Source organism: Thalassophryne amazonica, chromosome 17 (genome assembly GCF_902500255.1).
Source record: "Thalassophryne amazonica chromosome 17, fThaAma1.1, whole genome shotgun sequence".
NCBI lineage: Eukaryota > Metazoa > Chordata > Actinopteri > Batrachoidiformes > Batrachoididae > Thalassophryne > Thalassophryne amazonica.
Window position 1 is genome coordinate 14,199,371 of NC_047119.1, and position 18,169 is coordinate 14,217,539.

Genomic DNA, 18,169 nt, shown 5'->3' on the forward strand with positions numbered 1-18,169 from the left:
TTCTAACAGGACTTTGGCCTTGAAAATTTTATCGAAGGTAAAATTTTGTGGAATTGGAAACTAATGTTGGTGGAGGACGATGCACTAGTTTACACAAAGCAGAGACTGTGTATTTAGATTTCTCTCTCTCTCTCTCTCTCTGTATGGATTTAAACTCTACATTATGCAGACAGATTTATTTTTTTTAATGTTACTCAAGCGCTCTTCGGTTCATTATTGAACTTTATCCACAAACATATTCTACATGTAGCATTAAAATTCTAAATCAGTTTTCTCCATCAAGCCCTCCACCTCACGCTCATCCGTTGTCCAAGTCGAGCAGACCTTGTGTGGATGCCTGTTGTATTTTTAATGCCTTCGTTCCTTCCCAGCTGTGTGTGATGAATGTTTGATATGACCTCCACAGCCCGAGGTGGATACGGCGAAGCCCCGCCCACCAGGCCCCACAGGCCTTGAAATATTGACATCCAGGAGCTGCTGAGTGGACTGCGGTTCCTGATAGCCTCTTAAGTCAATAAAGTACCTGCAGTGCACGAGACAGAAATCACATCATCCAGAAGGTTGCCAGAGGGAAATCATTCTCGAAAGGTGGGGCGTGCGTGTGCACAAACATGCACGCACACATGCGCTGGTCTTTGTCAGATTTGCAGTGCTCCTGCTTGTGAAAATCATCTGTTCTGAAGTTCACCAACTCTATTATCCTCTTGTGGTATCTGCAGCTTTTATGTTCATATTATGAGACAGAAAGACTTACTGTCAACAATTACTGTGATCTTTTTATTGTTATATTCATGGTTTATGCTCTTTGATTTGGTACTTCTTTGAAACAAAACCATGCTGACATGTTCTTTGTTCAATAGAAGCTTTTCGCATGTGAAGAGAAGTCCTTTTTGTTGAGTGAGATTAAAGAGGGACACCTGGATAGAAGTCCTTATCTGTTATCGGCACTTTGTTCTCAAAGCAAATACAGGGAGACCTGTATTTGCTTTGAGAAAACACAGTCAAAGTGAAAACATCAAGCCGACAGTCGCATCATTCCTCTGTCAAATTAGTACAAAACAAGAAAGCATTCAGAGAGCCCGGAATCCACTCAGCCTCAATCACACCTGGAGATTCAAGAGTAATGGGACTTTTACTATTATTCTGATTATTATTATTATTATTATTATTATTATTATTATTATTAAACAGCATGCTATTTTTATTATTATTACGTTATTAGCAATCAACCCTCTGTGTGCTACACCCACCTTTAACAAAGGTGTGTGCATGGGTACCAATGGGGCACCTGTAGTCAAGCCCTAAATGAAGACAAACTGTTTTTCCAAACCTTGAAATTGCATAGTGCAATGGCTTTTTGCATTTTATGATTGAAGTCTGGTCTTTGACCTTCAGCCCGTACCTTGAGTTCTGGGTTGCAACCATCCAGGAAGTAAAGTGCCTTTATTGTCATTGTACATGCATATATACAACAAAATTTGTCCTCTGCATTTAACCCATCCTAATTGCAGTTAGTCACAATCCAACCACTAGGAGAAGTGGGCAGCCACAGTCCGGCACTTGGGGACTAACTCCAGATGTAGAGAAGGAGTAGACCCTAAATAAGCATGTTGTTGATTGTGGGAGGAAACCGAAGTGCCCAGAGGAAACCCATGCAGACACGGGGAGAACAGGCAAACTACACACAGAAAGGGCAAGAAGCTGTCCCACGGCCTTCTTGTTGTGAGGCATTAGTGCTAACCATTAAGCCACTGTGCCACCCTAAGACATCCAGGCAGTCCTGATCTCTCAAAAGTATACATCAGTCTGATGTAGCCTAGTGATACATGGGTATTGCCTTGACTTTCCTGGTTCTGCTGGGTTTCTAAACACTGAGGCACCTATGTGCTGGATCATGCCCCCAAAAAATGCAGCGTAGCAATAGTTCTGTCAGAAGACTCACAATTCAGTGTCTTTCAGAATCGGCTAATTGAATCGAGCCACGCACTCTAATCACAAGTAGATGTTACTCAGTAGCATCACCGATGCAGGTTCCAACTTTAAAAGCTCTTTGTCTCTCTCACCTCTCGCTGTTTTGCAGTTTGCTACCCAAAACTCCCTCCGCTGCCCCACTGTCACCAGTTGGTCTGTGTCCACCGCAGGGGATGGGCTCCCCCACCTTGGAATGTTGATAGGACTAATATTTTTGGAGAAACTACAGATGTTAGGTAACAACACTGAACAATGGACATTGTTAATTGCATTCACACGCCATTCCAGCAGGGGGAGGTAAATCATCTTTATATTAAAATTGTGCATCCGTGTGTGATTTTATTTAGTAAGTTCAATGAAGTACATAATATAATTGTAAATATGTTAAAAAATACATGGGTGACATAAGAAAGTGAAGAGATTTGTTGCCATTATGGTCTATTTAAAATTCAAATGGAAAAATAGAAGTAATAATAAAATAAAATAATAGCAATAATACTGATAATAATAATACTCATAATAATAGTGTATATGATATGAAACGAAACAGTTTATAAATACATTAAGACAGTAAATTAACATTAAAAAATTATGTAATTAACAGGAAATAAAAGGGTTGAGTTTTTCTAAAAATTGTTGAGGTGTAAAGTTCTAAAAAAACATTCTGGACTCACACCACCATTCCAACTATCAAAACTTTGCATAATTTATTACCATCCTTGAAAGATGTCAGCTACTTATTTTATAAACAGTACACAATCTATAACTCCACGGACAACACTTGATACTTTCTCCACTGCACAGGACATCCCATAAAATAAATAAGTAAATCAATACAAAATATTTCTGACAGTTTATGTTGTTCTCTCCCAAGACAATAATTTAATGCAAAAAAGCAAAAATTAAAGCATTTTTATTTTTCTGGGTCTCAAGGGAATTTTGAATGTTATATTCCATTTCTGCTAATAAACAACCCTAAATTCTACACACTGTAGGTTTAAAGGTTAAAGCTTATAGTATATTTTTTAAAATAGGTTTATTGCTTTATGCATTATCTGGATTCAGTTTGCAACTGTTGTTTTACAGCAGTTAACAAATAAATAATAATAACAACAAAAATTATTATTGTTGTTATTGTTGTTAATAGCCTCCACTCCACTATATGCTGTAGTGCAAACAATTATTTCACTACTGGGGTATTTTTTTAAGTAGCTGTAAATATAAGATGCTCAGCACTGAATATGTAGACTGTAACGCATCAGGCACGTTTGATTCGTCGCAGATGACATCAGCTGGAGAGTGAGTGTGCGAAAAAATACCCGGAGCTCTTTCTTCTCCCCGGTTACCGAATATGACACAATGTGCGCTGGTATAAAAAGCTAGGGCCACTCCTATCGGGGCTCCACACGGCTTGTCTGGAGGAGGCAGAACGAGGTCCTGTGCGCAGAAGAAAAGGGAGGCAGCTCCGAGCACAGGATGGCCACGCTAGTACAATCCGCAGAGATGGAGACATTAGGGGACCAGAGTAACACTGTGGCGTCTCCGACATCCTGCAGCCCCTCTCATCACTTCATTGACAGCAAATTCTACCTGCTTGTGGTTATCGGGGAGATCGTCACGGAGGATCACCTGAAATGTGCCATTGCGGACATAGAGAAAGGTAAGAGAAGGAAGAACGTCCATAACAACGTGGGCGTAAATGTAATAAAATCATGCAGGCGGGATGACGCGCTTGATTTTACGCACGCTTTACGCATACAAATTACTAAGTGATAAGCACAAACCAAGGCCTAAATATTACATATTTGAATGAGTGGTGATGCAGTTCACAAAAGGGCCCCTCCCAATGACTTGACAATGAGCCGCGCTCGTGCCAGCCGTCTGGCAGAAGCTGCGTCTCTTATGTGCCAACAGCGTTAAAGGGTTTATACGCATGATTATTATTATACTTTTTGTTGTTTTTTTTTTCCTTTCTTGCTTATGTCAGTCTGCCCAGCTGTCATCCACACACGTGGGCCGGCTCCACTAATAAAATCTGACAGCAGTGATTCAGCATTAATTCGGGATGGGGTGCGTCAACAATGCAGCGTATCGCGTTTCTTTTTGGCTTCAGTGGCTCCCTTTGTTTGCGGAGAGCGGGGTGGTGTTGAGGGGGTGTCGTCACTGGAGGACAAACGTTTGTGTTTCTTTTGCACACTGCAGTGGTTGACTGCTGCCCGCCCGGGCAGCCTTATTTTCTCCATCAACATCGCGCATCCATCCCGCATCCTTCAAGCTCCATCATCTACCCACACCGGCTAGTGGGCGTGGCCCGGTCCGCACTGCGGTCCCTACGGAAAGCCACAAAGAACCATTTTCATCCTGAACAACGCGTTTCCGACCTGCTGAGGCGCTGTGTGTGGAAGAGCACAATGTTGCGCAGTTATATGCGGCTGTTTGAGTGAAACCGTCACTTTTTCAAACGATATAGGAAGAAGAAGCACGTTAAGTGTTGGTGGGCAGCACAGTAAACGCAAATAACTTTAAGATGAGACATAATCATAACTGACCACATCAGGAGAACAATTACAAATCCACAGGTGATGTGAAGCTCAGTGTGGATTTGTGTTTTCAGCCGCACCATGAATACTTTGACACATAGTGATGACAGAAATTTAGCTTTCTGATTTCTTTCTGACAAGAGACGTGAGCAGGGGCGTAGGTTTGCATATGGACCATAGGGACAAGTCACAACCAATATTTTGGGATGGCAAAATAGTCCCTACCAATATTTAGCATTTTTGTTTATATAACAAAATCATTCACTATTTTTTTGCGAACTCGATACTATAATTTTAGTCGTCACGTTTTGTGTTTTCGACGTGCCAGAATGACAGGGTTACCCATGTTGCAATTTCATTGGCTCACGTTCTTCTCACATGGATGTAAACAAAGCGCATCTCGTGGCAGGCAGTGCTTCATTTGTAAAGTGGGAGGTCCCGGAGCGCAGAGGATGGGTGGCTCCGGTGCAGTGTTGCCAGATGTACGATAATTATCGTATTTGTACGATAGTTTTGCCATCTGTACGATGTACGATCTATAATGGGAAAAAACCCAATATGTACGATAATTTCAGTTGGTTGCCCAAACACGCATCTCTCTCTGACACCCAAGAATCGTTTTGCAGGCGTTGCACTCAGGCGGCATCAAAGACACACCACACACAGGGCTGCTGCTGGCTTTGGGCTGCCGGGACAGTCATTTGAAAGCCCGCCCCCTCCCCATACAAAGTAATGAGTTCCCATCCAATCTCTGCAGGACAGGACAGGAAGATTCCCCAACCAACATCTTTTTTTTTTTCTTTTTCGAAACTGTATTTCAACAAATGCAATAACAAACGAACAAAACACAAGAGCAAAGAGATATACAAGAAAAATAAAAAAAAGTTCAAGTTCCTTATGGAGGTGTCAACATTTTTTCTGTGTTCAACAAAATCTGCACAAGTGGCATCGGATGACGACAGCGACCTCGAGGTTGAATTCGACTCTTTCTAGTCTGGTAATTAACACGTTTGTGTTACTTCACAGTCTTGCTTGTGCATTTGCGTTCTTTTTGTGCCATAGTTTCCCCATTAATATAATTACTGTTTAAAAATGTGACATAAAATTCTTTGTAAATTAAAAAAAAACGCAAAAATAGCTACGTTGTATGCGTTTTGTTTGTGTACGATAATTTCTCCCAAAATACGATAATTTTGAGGTTTTGGTACGATAGTTTCATATTTCATATCTGGCAACACTGCTCCGGTGCAGAAAAACAAGAAGGGCGGGGGGGAGGGGTTGCGAACAATGCTGTGCGCCACACTTAAAATAAACTGCACACACCTTCACAAATGACACTAATACCCTGCCTTTTCCTCAAAAAATACTACATTTATGTTTGCTGTCTGTCTATGTACTTTTCTGTCACTTTTGCGCTCTTTTTCATACTTTTCCCTCGTTTCAGATGTCACCGAACGCACTTTACCGTAATATATGCAACATATAGCACACTGTTGAAATTGAAATTTGTTGAAATTTTTCAGAGTGAGGGCTTACATGAGAACTTACGGTAATGAGAATCAGCGGCGCACTAGTGTGAAACTTCCGTGTTTTTCCTCTGCGTTATGACATCACAGGCTTACGTTTACCGTAATACACCATATATATAATTGGAAATCCCTTTTTTTTTTTTGGCAAATTAGGTTGCCAGATACCTACAACTGCATTATTGATGAAGAGAATAGATTATACATCTTGTTTGCAAAAACTTTTTTTTTTTTTTTTTTTGTTAGCTCCACAAGTATTTTTTTTTTTTTGTTGTCTTGTTCTCTCAGGTGTAGGCCTATAGAATAGATTCGTGATTTTGGGTGCAATTTTGTTATTTAAGCTATTTGTTTGTTTGCCTACACACTTACTATTGTAAATAAAGTGTTAAATTATTCAGCATTATGTCGTCATATGTTATGTATTATGCTGTACTTGTGCGTCTAATGGTATGAGTGGGTTAGGGGGTGATGGTGGTGAGCAGGGGGGCCGGGGCGGGGGGGTATTGTCCCTACCAAAGCTGAGACCAAACCTACGCCCTTGGACGTGAGCATGGATCGGTTGTCTGCCTGGGTGGTTGCCATCCAGAACCCAAGGTGGTTTTGTAGTATTATGGATGCGGCAATGCATGGCACCAGTGCATGATCCCAGATTTCATACTTTCAACCAAAGGGCTGCAGCCAAAAAAAAAAAAAAAAAATGTAATGTAAAGAAAACATGCAAGCAAGACCTTAAATAACAATTGTTTCTGGAAACAATTTACTGTCTCAAAACAGTAAATAAACTAATTGCAAAAGAAAATGTTCCAGTGTTCAAAATGTTTGAAATATTAAATGAACCAGTTGCTTCACAAAATGTCATTTGTGAAACACTGCAAACAGTAGATGCAACAATTCCTTCAGTAAATTAGTAAATATTTCAAAATGATAAAAACACAAAATAAACCAACTGCTTAAGAAAATGATTTGTTAGAACAAAATACTAAGAACAATAAATTAAAAACTTTCTGATGAAAATAAACTACAGTTTTAAAATTCTCAAAACAGTAAATGAACCAAGTGGTTCATAAATGATTTGCTGTGTTAAAAGCCTCAAAGAGTTTAAATGGAAACAATTTCTTCAGAAAATGATCCACTGTTTCACAATGCTCACAGTCAAAACACTAAATGAACCAGTTGCTCTGCAAAATTTGTTGTGTGAAAATGCTTAAAACAGTAAATTAAATAATTGCTCAAGTAAGTGGTCCACTGTGTCAAAACATTCACCATAATAAACAGAGAATTATTTTAGCAAATGATAAAAGCTAGTGGATGCTGTCCCCCATTTCCCCCCAAAACAATTCCTGGCTACACCTCTGTTAACCACATACAACGCGTATTGAAATGGACATTAAAACACTAACACTAAGTGAAGCTTTAAATGAACCAAATGCATCAGTGTTACTGTTATGAAACATGAAACAGCAGATGAAACAATTCAGAAAATGATCCATTGCATGAAATTTGTAAAATTAATTAATTATATGGATTAATTAAAAAATTGCTCCAGAAAATAATTTGTCAACATGTTCAGAACGGTAATTAAAAAATTTCTCAACAAAATGATCCAATGTTTCAAAATTCTCAAAACACCAAATGAAATTGATTCAGAAAAGGATTTGCTGTGTTGAAAAAATAGCACCAGAAAACAATATCGTATTATGAAAACACTTAAAACATTAAATATAACAATTAAGAAAATAACCCACTGTTTCAAAACACTTAAAACAGTAAATGAAGCAATTGATTTTTAAAATGATTCATCTTTTCAAAAAACACTATATTATCAGTACCTCCCGAATTGTTGACCACCCCTCCCACAAAATGAATTATTTGCTATGCCCCTTTGCAAACGCAGATAGGTATGATTTAGATACACATTAAAATGCACTATAACACTATAATCATATGCAATAATATAAAACTAATTTCAAAATAGTGAGTTTGCAAAAAAAATTGAACGCATAGACAGCACGCAGTAGGCGTGGCAGTTATACGATCACTGCTGCTTGACTGTGAGCAAGATGTCTTAGAAAGAGGTGGATGAGGAAAAAGTATGTGTATGAGTAAAGGCAATTAAATTTTCATGGTGATCCAGCTCAACATCTCAATTTTCCCTTTCATCTCTTCCTTCCTTTAATATGGCCAGATGGATTTTCATCGCTGCTTTCTTTTGCATTCTTATGACATCATGAAGACCTATTGAGGAAAATAATTCAAACTGCCCTGTTTTATTGGTTGGTGGTTGTAATGACGGTTGACCTTGATTATTCTGGTGGAGACGAGTGCCCGCCTCTACTTATGTACTTTGATCTGCTTCCCAAAAAGGATGACAAAGAGGAAATAAAGATTAAACCACTAGTCTCAAACTGGCAGATGAACTACATTATCGGTTTAAAGCTCTCGGTTTGCTTTATATCTGATTACATGTAGACCACATGATCCTTTTCCACGCGCAGTTGAAGCAGCAAAGGATGGGTGGTAATTTTCAGGACATAAAAACCAAACATGAGCTTCTCTGTTAAATCCTCTGGCACTATTTTTCAAGCATTATGGTAAAAACAACACGGCAAGTGGATTGAGCAGCCAATAAGTTTGCTATTAGCCTACCCACTTTAGATCTCATATATCCATCGAGTATTGGATCATTTTTTTGGGGAGCATGACCCAGCATGCGAGTGCCTCATGAGAAGCCCTAATACTTCCAAGAAGTGGGAATAGACCAGTTGTTTACCTGATTGGAAACATTGCCTGAACACTTGAAATCACTGTAATAACTGATAAATTTCTCATCACTATAACTGCAGCCCTAAAAAAAAAAAACAAGTAATACAGGGTGAACACAAAAACACTTCTTGATTTCAAATATGTATAATATCAAAAGTTACATGAATAATTTTACAATTTTGTATCAACAGTTGCAGAAACTCTTCAAGTTTTGTTTTCTCTTTTGCAGATTCTTCTTCAAAATTGTAAAATTATTCATGTGACTTTTGATATTATACACTCTTAGAAATGAAACATACACTGTTAGGCATAAAATGTTGAATTTAATTGATAACGTTAAGGTAACTTTTTCCACATAACATTGTTAATTAAGTGCAAAACAACATTGTCATTGACATTAATTAAATCAAATGAAACATTATTACTTAAATCCCAATACTGTGTTATACTTAATTGACAAAGTTATGTGGAAAAAGTTACATTACCTTTATCAATTAAATTCAACATTTTAATTCTTACAGTGTACATATTTGAATGCAGGGAGTGTTTTTTGTGTTCACCCTGTATATGTGATCGTGCACGTAAAGACCCTTTCCATAAATAATGTAACATTGTTTTTTGTATTTTTTTTCCCCATTGTTACTGAAACATTATTTATGAATCAAAATTGTGCAACCCTTCTGGTGTCTACATCAGGAGGCAAAATAATCAATGTTTGAAACATGGTGATAGCCTTTAGAAATTAATAGCAGTGATTTTCAATAGTGATGAAGAATTTTATCAGTGGCATTTAATCAATCTTTGCTCATGGTTTCTGTTGGATATTTTTTCCTGTATATCCATATAGTGGGCATCACACTTCTCTGAACAATCTAGCAGGTAGTAGATATGTCTATGGGATTTTACATTGGCAAGAAAAAGGTTTTGAGCTTTTGGGATTAATCTGGTATATCAATGTTCACCACCAGTTATTCGGTTCATTCTCATTATTCATTCATTCAATAATTTTAGACTTAGACGACTTTATTCATCCCACCAGGGGCAATTACATTCAACAAAAATATAAACGCAACACTTTTGGTTTTGCTCCCATTTTGTATGAGATGAACTCAAAGATCTAAAACTTTTTCCACATACACAATATCACCATTTCCCTCAAATATTGTTCACAAACCAGTCTAAATCTGTGATAGTGAGCACTTCTCCTTTGCTGAGATAATCCATCCCACCTCACAGGTGTGCCATACCAAGATGCTGATTAGACACCATGATTAGTGCACAGGTGTGCCTTAGACTGTCCACAATAAAAGGCCACTCTGAAAGGTGCAGTTTTATCACACAGCACAATGCCACAGATGTCGCAAGATTTGAGGGAGCGTGCAATTGGCATGCTGACAGCAGGAATGTCAACCAGAGCTGTTGCTCGTGTATTGAATGTTCATTTCTCTACCATAAGCCGTCTCCAAAGGCGTTTCAGAGAATTTGGCAGTACATCCAACCAGCCTCACAACCGCAAACCACGTGTAACCACACCAGCCCAGGACCTCCACATCCAGCATGTTCACCTCCAAGATCGTCTGAGACCAGCCACTCGGACAGCTGCTGAAACAATCGGTTTGCATAACCAAAGAATTTCTGCACAAACTGTCAGAAACCGTCTCAAGGAAGCTCATCTGCATGCTCGCCGTCCTCATCGGGGTCTCAACCTGACTCCAGTTCGTCGTTGTAACCGACTTGAGTGGGCAAATGCTCACATTCGCTGGCGTTTGGCACGTTGGAGAGGTGTTCTCTTCACGGATGAATCCCGGTTCACACTGTCCAGGGCAGATGGCAGACAGCGTGTGTGGCGTCGTGTGGGTGAGCAGTTTTCTGATGTCAATGTTGTGGATCAAGTGGCCCATGGTGGCGGTGGGGTTATGGTATGGGCAGGCGTCTGTTATGGACGAAGAACACAGGTGCATTTTATTGATGGCATTTTGAATGCACAGAGATACCGTGACGAGATCCTGAGGCCCATTGTTGTGCCATACATCCAAGAACATCACCTCATGTTGTAGCAGGATAATGCACGGCCCCATGTTGCAAGGATCTGTACACAATTCTTGGAAGCTGAAAATGTCCCAGTTCTTGCATGGCCGGCATACTCACCGGACATGTCACCCATTGAGCATGTTTGGGATGCTCTGGACTGGCGTATACGACAGCGTGTACCAGTTCCTGCCAATATCCAGCAACTTCGGACAGCCATTGAAGAGGAGTGGACCAACATTCCACAGGCCACAATTGACAACCTGATCAACTCTATGCGAAGGAGATGTGTTGCACTGCATGAGGCAAATGGTGGTCACACCAGATACTGACTGGTATCCCCCCCCAATAAAACAAAACTGCACCTTTCAGAGTGGCCTTTTATTGTGGGCAGTCTAAGGCACACCTGTGCACTAATCATGGTGTCTAATCAGCATCTTGGTATGGCACACCTGTGAGGTGGGATGGATTATCTCAGCAAAGGAGAAGTGCTCACTATCACAGATTTAGACTGGTTTGTGAACAATATTTGAGGGAAATGGTGATATTGTGTATGTGGAAAAAGTTTTAGATCTTTGAGTTCATCTCATACAAAATGGGAGCAAAACCAAAAGTGTTGCGTTTATATTTTTGTTGAGTGTAGTTTCAGCAGCTTGCGTACTGGCACACAAAACACAATAACCACCCAATACAAAAAAACCCACATAGAAAATAAGTTAGCCAAAAAGAAAAATTAAAAAAATAAATAAATAAATACATAAAATAGAATAAAATAAAATGCCATGTGATACAGTGTCAGTGTCATTTTATGCTGCTCATCCACATTCATGTTGAACTGACAGTACTTGAACCAGCTAATTCCACACTTACCTATCCTCAGCCAAGTCCTCCAACTTTTCCTGGGGGATCCACAGGCATTCTCAAGCCATCTGGGAAAAATAATACCTCCAGGGTGCCCTGGGTCTTCACCGGGGCCTACTCCCAGTTGGACTTGCCTTGAAGACCTCTCAAGGGAGACAAGGGGGCATCCTCACCAGATGCTTGAACCACCTCAGCTGGTTTCTTTTGATGTGACAAAGCAGTGGCTCTACTCAGAGTCCCTCCTGGATATTCGAGCTTCTCACCTTTTATTGGAGTGCAAGCCCAGATATCTGATGGAGGAATGTTATTTCCACTGCTTGTATCTGCAGCCTTGTTCTTTCTGAGATTACCCAAAGTTGAAGACCATAGGTGAGAATAGTTTCGGCTCCTGGCTCAAACCATGACGGTCCAGAACAGTGTCAGCAGGACATTAGACGCAGCCTCAATCATCTATCAATCTCATGCCCCCACTGCTGAACAAGACACCTCATTATGTAGTCTTTTAATGTGATGAGAGGCGCCTGTTTAGGCCTCTACTGGTGGTTGGCTCTCACTGCGGTATTGTATCACTTCCTGTTCCGGAGCACAGCGGTGTTTTTCTGTATCTGTTAGCTGTTTACTCTGCGCAGTTAGATTGATCTAGTTATCTAGATTACGATTTGTTTCCCAGTGTAATCTTTACGTGCCTTAACTAAAGCACTCCTTCTGCTGAATCACCTATAAATTATTTACACATTATTCACTTTGCGTGTTTTTAGGAATCCGCTAGCTTAGCGTAGCTACTAGCTCTTAGCCGATTTAGCATGGTGGCTTCTCCTGTCTCTCCCGCACTTTTCTGCTCTGGGTGTGAAATGTTTAGTTATTCCTCGGCCTCCTTTAGCAGTAACGGTACTTGTAATAAGTGTAGCTTATTCGTAGCTTTGGAGGCCAGGCTGGGCGAATTGGAGACTCGGCTCCGCACCGTGGAAAATTCTACAGTTAGCCAGGCCCCTGTAGTCGGTGCGGACCAAGGTAGCTTAACCGCCGTTAGTTCCCCCCTGGCAGATCCCGAGCAGCCGGGAAAGCAGGCTGACTGGGTGACTGTGAGGAGGAAGCGTAGCCCTAAACAGAAGCCCCGTGTACACCGCCAACCCGTTCACATCTCTAACCGTTTTTCCCCACTCGACGACACACCCGCCGAGGATCAAACTCTGGTTATTGGCGACTCTGTTTTGAGAAATGTGAAGTTAGCGACACCAGCAACCATAGTCAATTGTCTTCCGGGGGCCAGAGCAGGCGACATTGAAGGAAATTTGAAACTGCTGGCTAAGGCTAAGCGTAAATTTGGTAAGATTGTAATTCACGTCGGCAGTAATGACACCCGGTTACGCCAATCGGAGGTCACTAAAATTAACATTAAATCGTTGTGTAACTTTGCAAAAACAATGTCGGACTCTGTAGTTTTCTCTGGGCCCCTCCCCAATCAGACCGGGAGTGACATGTTTAGCCGCATGTTCTCCTTGAATTGCTGGCTGTCTGAGTGGTGTCCAAAAAATGAGGTGGGCTTCATAGATAATTGGCAAAGCTTCTGGGGAAAACCTGGTCTTGTTAGGAGAGACGGCATCCATCCCACTTTGGATGGAGCAGCTCTCATTTCTAGAAATCTGGCCAATTTTCTTAAATCCTCCAAACCGTGACTATCCAGGGTTGGGACCAGGAAGCAGAGTTGTAGTCTTACACACCTCTCTGCAGCTTCTCTCCCCCTGCCATCCCCTCATTACCCCATCCCCGTAGAGACGGTGCCTGATCCCAGACCACCAATAACCAGCAAAAATCTATTTAATCATAAAAATTCAAAAAGAAAAAATAATATAGCACCTTCAACTGCACCACAGACTAAAACAGTTAAATGTGGTCTATTAAACATTAGGTCTCTCTCTTCTAAGTCCCTGTTGGTAAATGATATAATAATTGATCAACATATTGATTTATTCTGCCTAACAGAAACCTGGTTACAGCAGGATGAATATGTTAGTTTAAATGAGTCAACACCCCCGAGTCACACTAACTGTCAGAATGCTCGTAGCACGGGCCGGGGCGGAGGATTAGCAGCAATCTTCAATTCCAGCTTATTAATTAATCAAAAACCCAGACAGAGCTTTAATTCATTTGAAAGCTTGTCTCTTAGTCTTGTCCATCCAAATTGGAAGTCCCAAAAACCAGTTTTATTTGTTATTATCTATCGTCCACCTGGTCGTTACTGTGAGTTTCTCTGTGAATTTTCAGACCTTTTGTCTGACTTAGTGCTTAGCTCAGATAAGATAATTATAGTGGGCGATTTTAACATCCACACAGATGCTGAGAATAACAGCCTCAACACTGCATTTAATCTATTATTAGACTCTATTGGCTTTGCTCAAAAAGTAAATGAGTCCACCCACCACTTTAATCATATCTTAGATCTTGTTCCGACTTATGGTATGGAAATAGAAGACTTAACAGTATTCCCTGAAAACTCCCTTCTGTCTGATCATTTCTTAATAACATTTACATTTACTCTGATGGACTACCCAGCAGTAGGGAATAAGTTTCATTACACTAGAAGTCTTTCAGAAAGCGCTGTAACTAGGTTTAAGGATATGATTCCTTCTTTATGTTCTCTAATGCCATATAACAACACAGTGCAGAGTAGCTACCTAAACTCTGTAAGGGAGATAGAGTATCTCGTCAATAGTTTTACATCCTCATTGAAGACAACTTTGGATGCTGTAGCTCCTCTGAAAAAGAGAGCTTTAAATCAGAAGTGTCTGACTCCGTGGTATAACTCACAAACTCGTAGCTTAAAGCAGATAACCCGTAAGTTGGAGAGGAAATGGCGTCTCACTAATTTAGAAGATCTTCACTTAGCCTGGAAAAAGAGTCTGTTGCTCTATAAAAAAGCCCTCCGTAAAGCTAGGACATCTTTCTACTCATCACTAATTGAAGAAAATAAGAACAACCCCAGGTTTCTTTTCAGCACTGTAGCCAGGCTGACAAAGTGTCAGAGCTCTATTGAGCTGAGTATTCCATTAACTTTAACTAGTAATGACTTCATGACTTTCTTTGCTAACAAAATTTTAACTATTAGAGAAAAAATTACTCATAACCATCCCAAAGACGTATCGTTATCTTTGGCTGCTTTCAGTGATGCCGGTATTTGGTTAGACTCTTTCTCTCCGATTGTTCTGTCTGAGTTATTTTCATTAGTTACTTCATCCAAACCATCAACATGTTTATTAGACCCCATTCCTACCAGGCTGCTCAAGGAAGCCCTACCATTATTTAATGCTTCGATCTTAAATATGATCAATCTATCTTTGTTAGTTGGCTATGTACCACAGGCTTTTAAGGTGGCAGTAATTAAACCATTACTTAAAAAGCCATCACTTGACCCAGCTATCTTAGCTAATTATAGGCCAATCTCCAACCTTCCTTTTCTCTCAAAGATTCTTGAAAGGGTAGTTGTAAAACAGCTAACTGATCATCTGCAGAGGAATGGTCTATTTGAAGAGTTTCAGTCAGGTTTTAGAATTCATCATAGTACAGAAACAGCATTAGTGAAGGTTACAAATGATCTTCTTATGGCCTTGGACAGTGGACTCATCTCTGTGCTTGTTCTGTTAGACCTCAGTGCTGCTTTTGATACTGTTGACCATAAAATTTTATTACAGAGATTAGAGCATGCCATAGGTATTAAAGGCACTGCGCTGCGGTGGTTTGAATCATATTTGTCTAATAGATTACAATTTGTTCATGTAAATGGGGAATCTTCTTCACAGACTAAAGTTAATTATGGAGTTCCACAAGGTTCTGTGCTAGGACCAATTTTATTCACTTTATACATGCTTCCCTTAGGCAGTATTATTAGACGGTATTGCTTAAATTTTCATTGTTACGCAGATGATACCCAGCTTTATCTATCCATGAAGCCAGAGGACACACACCAATTAGCTAAACTGCAGGATTGTCTTACAGACATAAAGACATGGATGACCTCTAATTTCCTGCTTTTAAACTCAGATAAAACTGAAGTTATTGTACTTGGCCCCACAAATCTTAGAAACATGGTGTCTAACCAGATCCTTACTCTGGATGGCATTACCCTGACCTCTAGTAATACTGTGAGAAATCTTGGAGTCATTTTTGATCAGGATATGTCATTCAAAGCGCATATTAAACAAATATGTAGGACTGCTTTTTTGCATTTACGCAATATCTCTAAAATCAGAAAGGTCTTGTCTCAGAGTGATGCTGAAAAACTAATTCATGCATTTATTTCCTCTAGGCTGGACTATTGTAATTCATTATTATCAGGTTGTCCTAAAAGTTCCCTAAAAAGCCTTCAGTTAATTCAAAATGCTGCAGCTAGAGTACTGACGGGGACTAGAAGGAGAGAGCATATCTCACCTATATTGGCCTCTCTTCATTGGCTTCCTGTTAATTCTAGAATAGAATTTAAAATTCTTCTTCTTACTTATAAGGTTTTGAATAATCAGGTCCCATCTTATCTTAGGGACCTCGTAGTACCATATCACCCCAATAGAGCGCTTCGCTCTCAGACTGCAGGCTTACTTGTAGTTCCTAGGGTTTGTAAGAGTAGAATGGGAGGCAGAGCCTTCAGCTTTCAGGCTCCTCTCCTGTGGAACCAGCTCCCAATTCAGATCAGGGAGACAGACACCCTCTCTACTTTTAAGATTAGGCTTAAAACTTTCCTTTTTGCTAAAGCTTATAGTTAGGGCTGGATCAGGTGACCCTGAACCATCCCTTAGTTATGCTGCTATAGACGTAGACTGCTGGGGGGTTCCCATGATGCACTGTTTCTTTCTCTTTTTGCTCTGTATGCACCACTCTGCATTTAATCATTAGTGATCGATCTCTGCTCCCCTCCACAGCATGTCTTTTTCCTGGTTCTCTCCCTCAGCCCCAACCAGTCCCAGCAGAAGACTGCCCCTCCCTGAGCCTGGTTCTGCTGGAGGTTTCTTCCTGTTAAAAGGGAGTTTTTCCTTCCCACTGTAGCCAAGTGCTTGCTCACAGGGGGTCGTTTTGACCGTTGGGGTTTTACATAATTATTGTATGGCCTTGCCTTACAATATAAAGCGCCTTGGGGCAACTGTTTGTTGTGATTTGGCGCTATATAAAAAAAATTGATTGATTGATTGATTGATGAGTTACAAGATGACAGTATTTATTTGTTGTTTTTTGAGTTGTTGTCTACAGAAGATTGGTGAAATGGATTTATTCACCCACTTACCAACATCTTTGCTGTCCAAACCTGACACTGTTACCAGTGCAAGAAGGGTTTTACTATTAAATTATTGTCAATGCCATGAATTCATTTATAGGTGCATCATGTTAACACTGGTTGATTTTATCTGCTTATGAAAGTTTTAAACAATTCTATACTCTTATTGTGCATGAGTTTTTAAAGAACAGAGGATGATTCTGACTCAGCTCTGTTGAAGCAACCAGTGCCACCGCCCATGGAAAAACACAAACACTGATATAGATGTTTCCTGTAATAGATTTCTTTTGTCATGCCAAACCAGTAACTAGGTTGAATACATGCTCTCAATTAAATTTCAGTAAGACATCAGTAAAACAGATTAACTTGTATGTTTCCTTGGCCTATTATGTCCTTATTGACGGGGGATTTTTTTTGGACTGTGTTCCCTCTGCAGGAATCCGTTCATGGGACACCAACCTCATCGAGTGCAACCTAGACCAGGAACTCAAGCTGTTTGTCTCCCGCCATTCAGCTCGTTTTTCTCCAGATGTCAAAGGTAAATGGAAAGGGAAAAAAAATGGTTCTCTGCTATTCATCATTGATTTCACAACCATAGGCATGAACGGTGTGATGTCAGAATGTTTGAAGTAAATGTCAGTGTAAAACAACTATGATGGATTACTTGGATTTTACTGTATTCTGGGATACACCTGTTGAGCATTTTGTTTCATGGTGCCTTTATAACAGTATGGTACGCTGAAGGAGTGGTCGTAAACTGTGGTATGTTGTCGGTCAATGGGCAGAGTGGACATGACGGTCAGCAGCTGTTAAAGCATGTGCTTGGCTCTGAGTCATGTTGAATACAAATATAGACTGGACAAATTCTCCATGACGTCACCCATAGGTTTTCTAAAGGGTGGTTTTCAAGCTCAAATGGGGCTAAATGTCACTATCTTGGCAGTGCTTAACTCTAACTAACATATATATACGAGGGCTGTCCGTAAAGTATAGGTCCTTTTTATTTTTTTCAAAAACTATATGGATTTCATTCATATGTTTTTACGTCAGACATGTTTGAACCCTCGTGTGCATGCGTGAGTTTTTCCACGCCTGTCGGTGACGTCTTTCGCCTGTGAGCACTCCTTGTGGGAGGAGTCGTCCAGCCCCTCGTCGGAATTCCTTTGTCTGAGAAGTTGCTGAGAGACTGGCGCTTTGTTTGATCAAAATTTTTTCTAAAC

General features: G+C 40.2%; 1 protein-coding gene across 1 annotated transcript in view; it reads left to right on the top strand.

The window, feature by feature from the left end:
• The first annotated feature begins 3,275 nt into the window (after positions 1–3,275).
• The window catches only part of map1b (microtubule-associated protein 1B), a 41,691-nt gene continuing 26,797 nt past the window's right edge, over positions 3,276–18,169 (top strand). The window contains 2 exon segments of the mRNA XM_034192519.1: positions 3,276–3,631; positions 17,386–17,487. Coding sequence (XP_034048410.1) covers positions 3,448–3,631; positions 17,386–17,487 — 286 coding nt within the window. The 5' untranslated portion in view covers positions 3,276–3,447.